Genomic DNA, 16,580 nt, shown 5'->3' with positions numbered 1-16,580 from the left:
TGGAAAGAGCGTTCACGTCGCGGCCCTGTTTCCACCAATCTTTCCACCACCACGCACAAGAAGCGCATGAAGCGCAAGAGGGGCAAGACGCCATTGTATGCAGATGCCGAGAAGTGTGTAAAGAAGTGTGAACAATGTCTAATCTTGTGATGTGGACGCGATAAGAAGAAGAGTATTAAATGGGAGTTTATCTTAGTTCCTGCCATAAGCCTTGATAATATGAAGTTAGAGAGATAAAGAACTGCAGATCCTCCCACATCAGTAAGACATGCGGGTTTGTAGGTTGACAGGTCCTTTGTAAATTGGTGTGCAGGGAGTGGGTGAGAAGAAGGGATTAGTGTGAACGGGTGATGAATGGTCGACATAGACTTAGTGGGCTGAAGGGCCTGTTTCCATGCAATTCAATCAATTAATAACGTTAGGACATTCCCACTGACCCTGCAGTCAGGAAAATACCTTGAAGTAGAACCATTTTTATAAGGAAGGAAATTAGTAAATTAATTTAGACTTCATATTTCCACGACGGCATTACCAGAAATATCTAATCACCTAGGAAACATGTAAGTAATATTGCCTGAGAGATAAACATCAATTGGGATACCAAGGAAACATTTCTTTCACGTTGAAATATTACCACAGAGCCTTCACATATATCTTGGTACAAGGAAGTGCAGATGCTGGTTTACAAAAAAGACACAAAGTGCTGGAGTAACTAAGCGGGTCAGGTAGCATCTCTGGAGAATAGTTCAATGGTACTTTATTTGTCACATGTGCAACTGCACAGTGAAATTCTTTTTGCATATATTACACATGCTGGCGCCGCCACGCTTTGGCTCCATTATTTAAAGTCCAGTCCAGTCAGCCCTCGCACTCGATGTCCTGGAGCAGTTCCTGTGAACCGATGTTCCTCTCCTCTCCTCTCCTCGCCCGGCCATCTTTGTGCCACAGGGGCCCCTTCTGCAGCCGACCTTGTCGGTGCTGGAAGCAATACCCCAATTCACCCTCCTACTGGCCCACTCCTAGCGCCCAATATCTCCAGCTCACTCCCTGTTACTCCGTTGTAACATGTATAGGTGATGATTCAGGTCGGGACCATTCTTCAGACTGATTGTGGGCTTTCCAGCCTAAAGAAGGGTCCACATATGTCGGACAGATCAATGGTTCTTCATATTGTTATGTGTACAAAAGGTGCAGTGAAATACATTTTTTACATATAGATTAGATTTACCATTAGATTCAATCTTTAGTTCATCCGAAGATTGATATTTATGATGTTACATCCGCACCTAATGGCAAGGGTTTTACATGCTGAGGCACGAGCGGCAGATTACGTGTAGACTGGGCTGCAAAAGGTATTGAATAAAATGACAATTTTCAAAATCTTTGCCTTTAATTACAGCTTCTTTTCCTACACAGAAAAACGGTGGTCTGCCCAATTATAGATGTGATCAGTGACGATACGTTTGAATATATGGCAGGCTCTGACATGACGTACGGTGGCTTTAACTGGAAATTAAACTTCCGCTGGTATCCTGTCCCCCAGAGAGAGATGGACCGTCGAAAAGGGGACAGAACCATTTCCGTTAGGTAAGTGTTGATTCAACTTGCAAATTAACTTTTTTGGGAATCCTGCACCAGCACTCCCGAGCCCCTTTGCACCTCCGATTTCTGAATCCTATTCCAAATCGTTTTCTTGGTTTCTCCTTTTTCTCGTAAAGGATAAGATGAAGAAATTATTTAACAGTTGTGTTTAACAGGTTTTACTCTTGTAAGATAAAACTGTCACTGTACAATGGTTTGCCATCTGTTGAGTTGATCTGCAGTGAGAGAAATGAAATGAATGACATGCATTTCCTGAAAACTGCCAGCAATTCCCAGCACAAATATTCAGGAGTACGAGACTCTCATACACGTTAGAATATGACACTTCTTCAGGTCCGTCACAAGTATGTGAATATCCTTCAGTTCACCATCTTTAGCCAGAGCGTGGTGAATTTGTGGAATTCATTGTCACATATGACCGTGGAGCCCGTCATTGGGTATTTTTAAAGTGGAGATTGACAAATTCTTGATTTGTAAGGGTGTCAAAGGCTATGGGGAGAAGGCAGGAGAATGGGGTCGAGAGGGAAAGATAGATCAGCCATGATTGAATGGTGGAGTAGACTCGATAGGCTGAGTGGTCTAATACTGCTCCAATGATATATGAACTTATGGACCATGAGGAAGGGAATTAAACATAGGTCACGGCAAATATGTCATGCACTCCACAAAGCTTACATTTCCTCGTTTAATCTTCTTTTGTATAACATTATTAAACATCCATTTCTGTTTGGAGATTCAAGCTCTACATTTCTACTGCCCTCAGTGTACAGAAGTACTTGTTGACCACATTAAATTGGTGATTTTTCTTTTTTGGGCCATTCTCTCAAGTCAAAATAAAAGCATATTTCCAGAAAATAAAATAAACTTCATCTGCTTTGAAGAACAGATGCCAACCAATCTCAATGGCGTCTGAACCTCCAAACAGGATCTGAACTGGAGTCCATAGATTAGAAGCATTCCACGTCCATAGCTCCCTAAAAGTGGCAATGCGTCTGAAGAAGGGTCCCAACCCGAAGCGTCTGTCTGAAGAAGGGTCCTGACCTGAAACTTCAGTCTGAAGAAGGGTCCCAACACGAAATATCAGTCTGAAGGTCTCGACCTGAAACGTCAGTCTGAAGAAGGGTCCTGACCCAAAACGTCAGTCTGAAGAAGGGCCCCGACCCAAAACGTCAGTCTGAAGAAGGGTTAAAACCCAAAACATCATCCATTCCTTCTCTCCAGAGATGCTGTCTGTCTCGCTAAGTTACTCCAGCTTTTTGTGTCTATCTTCAAGGTTTATGGTATGTTTGCCTTCATAGGTCGGTCCATTGAGTACAAGAGTCAGGAAGTCATGATGCAGCTTTGTAGGACTTTGGTTAGGCCACATTTGGAATATCGCATGCAGTTCTGGTCGCCCCATTACAGAAAAGATGTTGAGGCTTTGGAAAGAGTGCGGAGAATGTTTTCCAGAACGTTGCCTGGATTAGGGGGTATTAGCTGCAGGGAGAGGATGGGACAGACTTTAATTGTTTTCTCTGGAACACCAGAGGTTGCAGGGAGACTTGATAGAAGTATATAATATTATGAGAGGCATAGATAGGGTAGATAATCAGAACCTTTTTCCCAGGGTGGAAAAATCAAATACCAGAGAGCAAAACTTTAAGATGAGAGGGGTAAAGTTTAAAGGAGATGTGCGGGATAAATTTTTTGCACAGCGCGTGGTAAATGCCTGGAAAGCACGAACAAGATTGGTGGTTGCGGTAGATACGATAGTGGCATTTAAGAGTCTCTTGGATAGGCTCATGAATACACAGGGAACACAGGGATAAGCAGGTAGATAAGAGACGGTATTGGCATCATGATTGGCACAGACATTGTGGGCCAAAGGGCCTGTCCCTGTGCTGTACTGCACTGTCCCTGCACTGTACTGCACTGTTCCTGTGCCATACTCCACTGCTCTATGTTCTATGTTGAAGAAAAAAACTGCAGATGCTGGCTTAAATCATAGGTAGACACAAAATGCTGGAGTAACTCAGCGGGTCAGGCAGCATCTCGGGAGAGAAGGAATGGGTGACGTTTCGGGTCGAGACCCTTCTTCAGACTGATGTCAGGGGAGGGGGCGGGACAAAGATAGGATGTAGTCGTAGACAGGAAGAATAGAGGGAGAACTGGGGAAAGGATAGAGAGGGAAAGCAGGGACTACCTGAAGTTAGAGAAGTCAATGTTCATACCGCTGGGGTGTAAACTACCCAAGCGAAATATGAGGTGCTGTTCCTCCAATTTGCGCTGGGCCTCACTCTGACAATGGAGCCCCAGGACAGGAAGGTCAGATTGGGAATGGGAGGGGCAGTTGAAGTGCTGAGCCACCGGGAGATCAGGTTGGTTAAGGCAGACTGAGCGGAGGTGTTGAGCGAAATGAATGCCGAGCCTGCGCTTAGTTTCACCGATGTAGAGAAGCTGACATCTGGAACAGCGGATACAATAGATGAGGTTGGAGGAGGTGCAGGTGAACCTCTGCCTCACCTAAAAAGACTGTTTGGGAATGGATGGAGTCGAGGGAGGAGGTAAAGGGACAGGTGTTGCATCTTCTGCGGTTGCAGGGGAAAGTACCTGGGGAGGGGGTGGTTTAGGGAAGAGACAAATGGACCAGGGAGTTACGGAGGGAACGTTCTCTGCGGAAAGCAGAAAGGGGAGGAGATGGGAAGATGTGGCCAGTAGTGGGATCCCGTTGGAGGTGACGGAAATGTTGAAGGATAATTTGTTGTATGTGATGGCTGATGGGGTGGAAGGTGAGGACAAGGGGGACTTTATCCTTGTTATGAATGGGGGAAGGGGGAGCAAGTGCGGAGCTGCGGGATAGGGCGGCACGGTAGCGCAGCGGTAGAGTTGCTGCTTTACAGCGAATGCGGCGCCGGAGACTCAGGTTCGATCCTGACTACGGGTGCTGCACTGTAAGGAGTTTGTACGTTCTCCCCGTGACCTGCGTGGGTTTTCTCCGAGATCTTCGGTTTCCTCCCACACTCCAAAGACGTACAGGTATGTACGTTAATTGGCTGGGTAAATGTTAAAAAAAAAATTGTCCCTAGTGGGTGTAGGATAGTGTTAATGTACGGGGATCGCTGGGCGGCACGGACTTGGAGGGCCGAAAAGGCCTGTTTCCGGCTGTATATATATGATATATGATATGATATAGAGAAGACCCTAGTGAGAGCCTCATCTATAATGGAAGAGGGGAACCCCCGTTTCCTAAAGAATGAGGACATTTCCGATGCCCTAGTATGGAACACCTTATCCTGGGCGCAGATGCGGCATAGATGGAGGAATTGGGAGTAGGGGATAGGGTTTTTACAGGAAACAGAGTGGAAGAAGTGTATCAAGATAGCTATGGGAGTCAGTAGGTTTGTCGTAGATGTCGGTCACTAGTCTGTCTCCTGTGAAGGAGATGGTGAGATCCAGAAACGGTAGGGAGATGTCGGAGATGGTCCATGTATATTTAAGAGCAGGATGGAAATTAGTGGTGAAATGTATGAAGTCAGTGAATTCAGCATGGGTACAAGAGGTAGCACCAATGCAGTCATCAATGTAGCGGAGGTAGAGTTCGTGGATAGGGCCGGTGTACGTCTGGAACAGGGCTTCTTCGATGTACCCTACAAAGAGACAGGCATAACTAGGGCCCATGCGAGTGCCCATAGCTACGCCTTGGATTCGGAGGAAGTGTGAGGAGTCAAAGGGGAAGTTGTTGAGGGTAAGAACCAGCTCCGCTAGGCGGAGGAGAGTATTGGTAGGTGGAAATTGGCTGGTTCTGCGGTCGAGGAAGAAACGGAGGGCTTTAAGACCCTCATGGTTGGGGAATGGAGTGACTGGACATCTTTAGTAAAGATGAGGGAGTGGGGGCCTGGAAAACGGAAGTTGTTGAGGAGACGGAGAGCATGTGAGGAGTCTTGGATATAGGTAGGGATTGTTTGGACCAGGGGGGATAGGATGGAGTCGAGGTAGGTGGAAATTAATTCAGTAGGACATGAACAGGCAGAAACAATGGGTCTGCCAGGACAGTTCTGTTTGGATTTTGGGGAGAAGGTAAAATCGAGCCGTGCGGGGCTGGGGAACGATAAGGTTGGAGGCATTAGAGGGCAGAGAGCCGGAAGTGCTGAGATCAGTGATGGTGTTAGAGATAAGGCCTGGTGCTCATCTGTGGAGTCATGGTCCAAGGATAAGTAGGAGGTGGTGTCTGCGAGTTGTCGTCTGGCCTCAGTCCGGTTTAGGTCAGTGTGCCAGACTACCACGGCACCTCCCTTGTCAGCGGGTTTGATAACTGTCAGGGTTGCTGCAGAGTGAGCGGAGGGCTGTACGTTCAGGAGGGGAGAGGTTAGAGTAAGTCAGCGGAGTGGAAAATTTGAGGCAGTTGATGTCCCACCAGCAGTTAGAAATGAAAAGGTCTAGTGAAGGCAGATGGCCAGCCGGGGGGTCCAAGAGGAGGGGTTCTGCTGGAGATGGGAGAAGGGGTCATCACTGTTTCTATGTTCATTCCACATGTATCTGCTACAGTGGAAATGTATAAGTGTGAATTTTATTGAAGATTTTCCTGGAATTTAACATGTACAACCTGTCACCTGATGTGTTGATCTATAACAAAATCATTGTTTGATGTGTAGAAACATAGATGTATTTCAGCCAAGAAAATACATTTGAGACAATTACTGTATTTCCAAGAGCATGCTCGAATGTGTAAATTGAATTTCTCTACCACCAAATCTATTCGTAAATCTTTGCTCCATCAAATTATAGTGGGAGGTCTGTGCTTTGCTATGTTTTCCATTAAAATAAATCCATTTACAATCCTCTAGTTCCAGGCATTGTTCCTGGGTGGTCCTAGTGTCATTAAGCTGGAAAGGATGCAGGGAAGATATACAAGGGTGTTGCTGGGACTTGAGGGTTTGAGGTATAGGGAGAGGTTAGAGGCAGGCTAGGACTTTATTCCTTGGAGTGCAGGAGGCTGAGGGGTGATTATTTTTTGCCTTCCATCACAGTGAGGGTGTGCCTGGAGCAATCACTGTGATGGTTGTTTGTGTTCAAATTGTATCTGTGTGTCCTGTGCTTTTTGTTGTCTACTGCCGGACCCTGACGTGAGAGGACGCTGGCGCTGTTTGTTCGCCGCTTCTCCGTCAGGATAGTTTGTCTGTTTGTTTTTATGTTATGACTGTTTTTGTAAAGCGCTTTGAGCACCTGGTAAAGCGCTATATAAAATAAATGCTTATTATTATTATTATTATAAAATCATGAGGGGAATTGCTGGGATAAAGGGTATTTTTTTAAACCCAGAGTATGGGAATCAAGAACCAGAGGACACAGTGGCACAGTGGTAGAGTTGCTGCCTTATGGTGCAATTTTTGAAAAGGTTGAGGCATTTCATAACAATATATCACAATCAGGTTATTGTTCTTCCCATCACAGAATGCATTACCACATTAATTCGGATTGGATTTGGGGTGGCACAGCGGCACAGCGGTAGAGTTGCTGCTTTACAGCGCCAGAGAAGCGGGTTCAATCCTGATTACAGGCGTTGTCTGTACGGAGTTTGTACGTTCTCCTTGTGACCACATGGGTGTTCTCTGGGTGCTCCGATTTTCTCCCACATTCCAAAGACGTGTAAATTTGTAGATTATTTGGCTTTGGTACAATTGTAAATTGTCCCTAGTGTGTCCCTAGTGTACTGGGTGATCGCTGGTCGGCGTGGACTCAGTGGGCCGAAGGGCCTGTTTCCTCACTAAAAGTAAAGGTGGATAAAATCATGAGTGGAATTGATGGAGTGAATGCACATCTTTGACCCAGGGCAGGGAAATCAAGAACCAAAAGCCATGTTTGTAAAATTGGACAGATTTAACAGGAACCTGAGGAACAACTTTTTCATGCAGAGGGTGGTGAGTATATGGAACAAGCTGCCAGAGGATGTAGTTGAGGCAGGTACTATAACAACATTTAAAAGGCATTTGTACAGGTAGATGGATAGGAAAGGTTTCGAGGGATATGGGCCAAACACGGGCAGGTGGGATTAGGGGCATCTTGGTCGGCATGGAAAGGTTGGGCTGAAGGGCCTGTTTCCATGCTGTATGACTCTGAATCAAAGTGAACAATGTTCTGAAGGATATCCAAGCAAAAGATAAACTGCCTCAAATAGGTGCACCTCACGTTTTACACTGGGGTTACGTTCTTGAGAAAGCAGAGCGTAATTCAAAAACATGTAAATTAAACATATACACGACTTCACTGCCAGGTGTAAATTTGAGCGCGTTGTTTCAAAAATACAAACATGTCAAATTAGGCTTTAATTAAACCAGCTCATTATTCCAAAAAACGCATAATTCAAATGCGCATAAAACACAAAGTGCCTGCACATTATTTAAAGGCTTGTTTCTTTTTAATATTTATAGCATTCTTCTTGTTCCTTCCTGGAAAATATTCTGCTCTAATCAGTATCAATGCAATGTTTCCAGTACATCATCCACAGCACTTTGTTTGTTCTGACATAAACTAAACAAATATTTTATTCCTGGCATGTACTGCAGTATTTATTTATAAGACGGGTAACAAATAGGTAAGAATTAAAGATGCATTTTGGTGCCAGTCAAGTAGGAGTGAGAGTTATCTATTTACACTGTAATCCTAGAATCACACACTCTGATCCAACCATCAATTCAGGCAGAGGAAAATCCTGGCAGCAAAGATAGATTTCTAAGCATCAGTAAACCTTACAGATGTAAGATGAAAGGCCTGGATAGAGTTGATATGGAGTGGATGTTTCCACGAGTGGGAGAGCCCACAGCCTCAGAATAAAAGGATGAACCTATAAAAAAAAGAGATGAGAAGGAATTTCTTTAGTCAGAGGGCGGTGAATCTGTGGAATTCACTGCCACAGAAGGCTGTGGAGTCCAAGTCAATGGATATTTTTATGGTGGAGATTGATTAGTAAGGGTGTCAGGGGTTATGGGGAGAAGGCAGGAGAATGGGGTTGAGAGGGAAAGATAGATCAGCCATGATTGAATGGTGGAGTAGACGATGGGCCGAATGGCCTAATTCTGCTTCTAGAATTTATGAACCTGCAAAATCATCTCCAGGAATTTCTTTGGGAGATTTACAAATGCTGTGATCATAAATCTGATGTGTACACCCACAATTGATGTTTAATGTATTGCAATTAAAAGTGGCTCCTCGTCTTTCCATTAGGACCCCAACTATGGCAGGTGGTTTATTTGCCATAGACAGGGATTATTTTGAAGAGATTGGAACTTACGATGCAGGAATGGATATTTGGGGTGGAGAGAACCTGGAGATGTCTTTTAGGGTGAGTAAACCTTTCATTTTATTTCAAATGTTTACATTGATATGATAAATAATTTTAAATATGAAGATTGAAGAGATTAAATTGGACATTGAAGAGAGGGTGGTGAGTGCGTGGAGGGGATTAGATAGAATAACTATTACCCAGAATAAGGGAATCAAGAACCAGGGAACACAAGTTTAAGGTAACATGGCAGAATGATTTAATAGAAACCTGAAGGGCAACTTTTTTTACACATAGGGTGGGTGTATGGAACGAGCTGCCAGAGGAGGTAGTTGAGGCAGGTACTATCACACTGTTTAAGAAACATTTAGACAGGTACATGGATAGGATAGGTTTAGAATGATATGGGCCAAATGCAGGCAGTAGGACTGGTGTTAGATAGGACATATTGGTCGGCCTGGGGAAGTTGGGCCGGATTTGCCTGTTTCCACGCTACATGACACTATAACTATTGTTTTTCATGGAATTAAGGGCATCATTGTCAGTGGGTGGCCTTTATAGCATAGATGCCCCTCGGGTTTGTGTAGGTGTATCACAGAATGAAGACATTGGCCATTCAGCTAACCAAGTCCTCGCCGACCAGCGATCATCCCACGCACTAGCACTGTCCTACACACGAGGGAAATTTACAATTTCATTGAAGCCAATTAATCTACAAACCCATACGTTTTGGGAATGTGGGAGGAAAACAGAGCAGCCCAGAGAAAACCCACGCAGTCACAGGGAGAACATACAAACTTCGTATAGACAGCACCCGTGGTCAGGATCAAACCCGGGTTTCTGGCGCTGTGAAGCAGCAATTCTACTTCTGTGCCACCCCAACTCCTTCATATTAACCCTTTTGGAATAAACTGAAATAATTTCAAGAATGTCAAAGATATCCCTGTTTAGTTTATTTCTCACAAAGTCCAAACAAACAACTAATTGATGGGCAATAAAAATGCTAGTGATTGAGTAAAGACAGCAGTATTCAAATCCTACATTTCTGTGTTTTTAAAAATCAGTGGATGTATCATAGTTACATCATGAACAAATAAAATTATAATTACAATTATTTATACAATTATTTGTAGTTATCAGTTGTGTAGGAAAATAACTGCAGATGCTGGTACAAATCGAAGGTATCACAAAATACTGGAGTAACTCAGCAGGTCAGGCAGTATCTAGGAGAGAGGGAATGGGTGACGTTTCGGGTCGAGACCCTTCTTCAGACTGATATCAGGGGGGCGGGACAAAGAAAGGATATAGGTGGAGACAGGAAGACAGTGGGAGAACTGGGAAGGGGAGGGAGGGGGGGAAGAGGGACAGAGGAACTATCTAAAGTTGGAGAAGTCAATATTCATACCGCTGGGCTGCAAGCTGCCCAAGCGAAATATGAGGTTCTGTTCCTCCAATTTCCGGTGGGCCTCACTATGGCATTGAAGGAGTTATCAGTGTAACTGTAGTTATCAGTAGAATTTGTTACACTTTAGATAGGGACTATGGCATCCCCAACTTAACACAAAGAATAGCTGACCTTTCGTACTCTGATTAAATTGGAAATGAAATATATAATTGAACTGCAAACCACACCATTTAATGCCACTGAGGCTCGATCCATCAGGAACTAAGGTTGTGTTTTTTGCAACTTCCTTCCTTTGAGATTTCCAAACAATTGTATTACATTTTTTGCTGATCCACTGAGCTTTTATAAAAGAAAATGACAAACTTGTGCACAATTTCATTTGTAGTGACATTAAACTTGCTGGAAAACATACTGTAGAACATCGAACAGTATCGCACGGGATCAGGCCCTTTGGCCCACCGTGTCCGTGCTGTACATGTATTTAGTTCAGTTTATTGTCACATGTACTGAGGTACAGTGAAAAGCTTTTTGTTGCATGCTATCCAGTCAGCGAAAAGACTATGCATGATTACAATCAAGTCGTCCATAGTGTACAGATACAGGATAACTGGAATAATGTACATGTGATCCATATCCCTCCATTCCCTGCATATACAGGTGCCTATCCAAAAGTCTTGTGACTACCTGCCTCCACCACCACCCCTGGCAGTGCGTTCCAAGCACCCACTACTCTCTAGGTTAAAAAAAGCGTGCCCTGCACATCTTTAAATTTTGTTGCTCTCACTTTAAAACTGTGCCCTCTTGTCTTTGACATTTAATCGAAATACCAGATCAAAAATGGAACCTTTAATGTGTCATCCTGTTGAATTATTGCTGCATAAAATCAATAAAAAAATAGTTTGTTAAAGAGGCAGAGAAATGGAGGTTTGTGTAACCTGTTAATTACTGTTAAGGTCATTTAGGCTGAACTATAATCTTTGACGGGAAATGTGATTTTAATCAGTAGCTTGTCTTCTCGAAAGGCGTCTTGAAGGATAATGCTGAATCTATTCTGTCATATTGACCAGACTTTGGAGTTAGCAGTCATCTCCATGAATGTAATTGGTTTCTTCTAAATAGGATTATTTTTCGGACAGCTTCTTCAGTTGTTTGGGAATGTTACCTGCTGAGTTCTGGTTGAATAAGGACAGTGATGTTCATGAAGTAAGAAAGAGCCATGTATGATATTATCATAACTCCCAAGGCTAGTTGGCAGCAATTTCCATTGCCATGGAAACTGTAGTTTATGACAACTCTAAAAAAAAAGCAAAGTGTATTTGGCATTTCATAAGTTCATAAGTTATAGGAGCGGAATTAGGCCATTTGGCCCATCATGCATAGTCTTTTCGCTGACTGGATAGCATGCAACAAAAAGCTTTTCACTGTACCTCAGTACATGTGACAATAAACTGAACTAAATACATGTACAGCACGGACACGGTGGGCCAAAGGGCCTGATCCCGTGCGATACTGTTCGATGTTCTACAGTATGTTTTCCAGCAAGTTTAATGTCACTACAAATGAAATTGTGCACAAGTTTGTCATTTTCTTTTATAAAAGCTCAGTGGATCAGCAAAAAATGTAATACAATTGTTTGGAAATCTCAAAGGAAGGAAGTTGCAAAAAACACAACCTTAGTTCCTGATGGATCGAGCCTCAGTGGCATTAAATGGTGTGGTTTGCAGTTCAATTATATATTTCATTTCCAATTTAATCAGAGTACGAAAGGTCAGCTATTCTTTGTGTTAAGTTGGGGATGCCATAGTCCCTATCTAAAGTGTAACAAATTCTACTGATAACTACAGTTACACTGATAACTCCTTCAATGCCATAGTGAGGCCCACCGGAAATTGGAGGAACAGAACCTCATATTTCGTGGCTGATCTATCTGTCCCTCTCAACTACATTCTCCTGCCTTCACCCCTTAACCCCAGACACCCATACTAATCAGAAATCTGTCAATCTCCGCCTTAAAAATACCCAAATGAATTGGCCTCCACAGCTGTCTGTGGTAATGAATTCCCCAGATTGACTACCCTCTGACTAAAGAAATTCCTCCACATCTCCTTTCTATAGGTACCTCCTTTTATTCTGAGGTTGTGCCTTCTGATCCTAGACTGTCCCATCAGTGGAAAGATCCTCTCCACATCCACTCTATCCAGGTCTTTCATTATTTGGTAAGTTTCAATGAGGTCCCACTTCAGCCTTCTAAACTCCAGCGAGTACAAGCCCAGTGCTGTCAAATGCTCATTCAATGTAATCTTCTGTACTATAGGTTATAGAGATGTATCTTTTAAAGCTCAAATCTCTATCTGGTGTGTGAGGAGTTAATATGTGCCATGTAACGTTTTAGGACTTGGACAGGTATATGAATAGGAAAGGTTTAAAGGTATATGTCACAGGGTTGGTGTCACAGTTAGATAGGATGGTCCAGAAGGCTTTTGGTACATTGACCTTCATCAGTCAGGGTTTTGAGTACGGAATGTTATGTTACATTCCACATAGGTTTGCCAACTTCCTCACTCCCAAATACGGGACAAGGTGACGTCACCGCTCTGCGCCCCACGTGACCTCCCCAGCCAGCGGCCAGGTGGTCCTGCTCCACCAAATGGCGGCTGCCCAGGCCGGGAGGCGGGTTGCTACGCAATCTCCCTTAAATGGCGGCTGCCCGGGCCTCCGAACCTAGACTGCCCGGAGCTAAAATGTCGGAAACCTAGAGTGTCGGGACCTAAACTGTCAGGACCTACAGCATCGGGGCCTACAGTGTTGGGGCCTACAGCGTCCGGGCCTACAGCGCCCTTCCGGGCCTAATACCGTAATATTAGTGGGCGCTCTAGGCCCAGATGCTATAGACTCCAACTCTGTAGGCCCCGATGTTGTAGGTCCTGACAGTTTAAGTAAAAACACTCTAGGTTTCCGACATTTTAGCTCCGGACAGTCTAGTTTCGGAGGCCCGGACGCCGCCTAATGGAGGTTGCATAGCAACCTGCCTCCCAGCCTGGGAGACCGCCATTGGTGGAGCGGGAGCACGTGGCCGCTGGCTGGGTGAGGTTCCGTGGGGCGCGGGGCGGTGACGTCACCCTGTCTCCCTTATTTGGGAGTGAGGAAGTTGGCAACCCTACTAATATGGGACAAGGGCGGTCCCGTACGGGACAAACCGATTTAACCCATAATACGGGATGTCCTGGCTAATGCGGGACAGTTGGCAACCCTAATTGCACAAGATATTGTCGAGGGTGCACTTATAGTGAACATGATTCTCGGTTGTGGTCATCCTGCTATAGCAGTCTGAAGAAGGGTGTCGACCCGAAACGTCACCCATTCCTCTCCTGAGATGCTGCCTGACCTGCTGAGTTACTCCAGCATTTTGTGATACCTGCTATAGCAAGGATGTCATTACGCAGCAGAGAGTACAGAGAAGATTTATGACAATATTACCAGGACTTGAGGGCCTGAGCTACCGGGAGAGGTTAAGCAGGCTAGCACTTTATTCCTTGGAGAGCTGGAGGCTGAGGGGTGATCTTGTAGAGGTCTATTAGATCATGAGCAGAATAGATAGCGTGAACGCACAAAGTCTTTTACCCAGAATAGGGGAATCAAGAACCAGAGGACATAGGTTTAAGGTGAGAGGGGAACGATTTAATTGGAACCTGAGTAGCAATTATTTTCACTCAAGAGGGCGGTAGGCATATGTAATGAGCTGCCAGAGGAGCTAGTTGAGCAAGATACTATAACAACATCTAAAATAAGTTTGGATATGCTCATGCATACAAGTGTATTAGAGTGATATAGGCCAAATGGCGGCGGGTGGGACTGGAGTAGATTGGTAGAGTAGAGAACTACATGAAGACCCATACTCTGATAGCGTCACAGAGTCATACAGCACGGAGATAGGCCCCTCAGCCCACTGAGTTCACACCAACCTTCGATCACCCGTCAACACTCGTTCTATGTTATCCCACTCCCTACACATTAGGAGCAATCTTACAGAGGGCCGATTGTAAATCGCCAAACCCGCACATCTTTGAGGTGTGGGAGGAAACCGGAGCACCTGGATTTGTCCATTCTCTCCTGATGGCTAATGCCCACTATGTCCAGGCAGCGTTCTGGTAAACCTCCTCTGCATCCTCTCCAAAACTTCCACATCCTTACTGCAATGGGCGAAATGGATACCCCTGGTGATTTGTTCTATATTCACAAAGGTGATTATGGTGAATGGATAATGATGAAATAAAACACTGATTCTTTGTCTGTTCCCAGATATGGCAGTGCGGTGGCTCTTTGGAGATCATTACGTGTTCTCACGTTGGTCATGTGTTCCGAAAAGCCACCCCATACACATTTCCTGGTGGCACCGGGCATATCATCAACAAGAACAATCGACGCCTAGCAGAGGTCTGGATGGATGACTTCAAAGATTTCTTCTACATTATATCACCAGGTACTGTCTGAAAGTCCTAGAGCCCCAAAATGGCCCTTCCGCCCAACTCGTCCATACCGACTGAGATGCCCCATCTACACTAGTCCCACACAGAGGCAGGGACTGAGGTAGGCAGTATGGTCGGTGGAGTACATGAGCAGGAATATAGCTTTGAAACTCCACCAAGCCCCATATACTGATGGGGTCATAGAGTCATACGGCACGGAAACCTATGTCTCCTGGTTCTTGATTCTCCTATTCTGGGTAAAAGACCCTGTGCATTCATCATATCGATTCCCCTCATGATTTTATACATCTCTATAAGATCACCCGTCAGTCTCCTGCACTGAATAGAGTGGATGTGGAGAGGATGTTTCCACTAGTGGGAGAGTCTAGGACTAGAGGCCACAGCCTCAGAATAAAAGGCTTACTGTTAGACAGGAGATGAGGAGGAATGTCTTTCGTCAGAGAGTGGTGAATCTGTGGAATTCATTGCCACACAGGGCTGTGGAGGTCAGATCATTAGGTATTTTTAAGGCAGAGGTTGAGAGCTTCCCAATCAGTAAGGGTGTTATGTGGAAAAGGCAGGAGAGTGGTGTTGAAAGGGAAAGATAGGTCAGCCATGATTGAATGGCGGTGTAGACTTGATGGGCCGAATGGCCTAATTTTTTCCTATAACGTGAACTTATGAACTCCCTCTACCCAGAGCAGCATTCATGATTTGACATGATTTAGATTTTAGAATTATTTTACACAATCTGTTTCAGCAAACTAATTTCTTTCTGGTCATATTGTGTACGCAGGTTTGCAAGTTTCTCTTGCAATCACGGTTACTTGTTTGCAGAATCAATGTTGGATTTACTGATAAAGATTGGAAGTGCAGAGCTCCTGCGAGTTAAAAACTATTTCTGACCTGTAATGTGCCAACGTTGTAGATTCCTCTGATCACACCAAATGTAATTTGACTCCCTCAGTGTGTTTATGGGTTTAGATCATGGAAATGCCACTATAATGGCATAATAGTGGACACTAAAACAAGGACAGACCATTTAGGCCATGCACTGTGCAATAATAGAACACAAAATAATAAAGCAGAGGAATTGGCCTTGTAGCCTACTGTGTCCATGGTGAACATGATACCAAATTAAACCCTTCAGCCTGCACATGATCCATATCCCTCCATTTCCTGCTTAAGCACATGCCCATCTAAAAGCCTTTTAAACGCCACTACCATATCTTCCTCCACCGCCATCCCCGGGCTGTGTGTTCCAGGCACCCGCCACCCTCTGTGTCAAAGAAAACACATGTACATCTCAATAGACAATAGACAATAGACAATAGGTGCAGGAGTAGGCCATTCAGCCCTTCGAGCCAGCACCGCCATTCAATGCGATCATGGCTGATCACTCTCAATCAGTACCCCGTTCCTGCCTTCTCCCCATACCCCCTCACTCCGCTATCCTTAAGAGCTCTATCCAGCTCTCTCTTGAAAGCATCCAACGAACTGGCCTCCACTGCCTTCTGAGGCAGAGAATTCCACACCTTCACCACTCTCTGACTGAAAAAGTTCTTCCTCATCTCCGTTCTAAATGGCCTACCCCTTATCCTTAAACTGTGGCCCCTTGTTCTGGACTCCACCAACATTGGGAACATGTTTCCTGCCTCTAATGTGTCCAATCCCCTAATTATCTTATATGTTTCAATAAGATCCCCCCTCATCCTTCTAAATTCCAGTGTAAACTTTGTCCCTCTCACCTCATAGATATTCCCTCTGGTATTTGACATTTCCACCTTGGGGAAAGAAAGTTCTACTGTTTACCAAATCTATGCCTCTCATAATTTTCTAAACTTTTATC

The 16,580-nt window shown here is 44.5% G+C and overlaps 1 protein-coding gene across 1 annotated transcript in view; it reads left to right on the top strand.

Annotated features, from left to right (window-relative positions):
- Positions 1–16,580, top strand: part of galnt13 (polypeptide N-acetylgalactosaminyltransferase 13) — a 177,450-nt gene that overhangs the window by 114,719 nt on the left and 46,151 nt on the right. Inside the window, exons 6-8 of the mRNA XM_078403868.1 lie at positions 1,417–1,587; positions 8,803–8,920; positions 14,565–14,745. Coding sequence (XP_078259994.1) covers positions 1,417–1,587; positions 8,803–8,920; positions 14,565–14,745 — 470 coding nt within the window. The remainder of the gene's footprint in view (positions 1–1,416; positions 1,588–8,802; positions 8,921–14,564; positions 14,746–16,580) is intronic.

Source organism: Rhinoraja longicauda, chromosome 8 (assembly GCF_053455715.1).
Source record: "Rhinoraja longicauda isolate Sanriku21f chromosome 8, sRhiLon1.1, whole genome shotgun sequence".
In the NCBI taxonomy this organism is placed as follows: Eukaryota; Metazoa; Chordata; class Chondrichthyes; order Rajiformes; family Arhynchobatidae; genus Rhinoraja; species Rhinoraja longicauda.
Note: the sequence above shows the minus strand (reverse complement) of the source record. Positions and strands in the feature narration are given on the sequence as shown.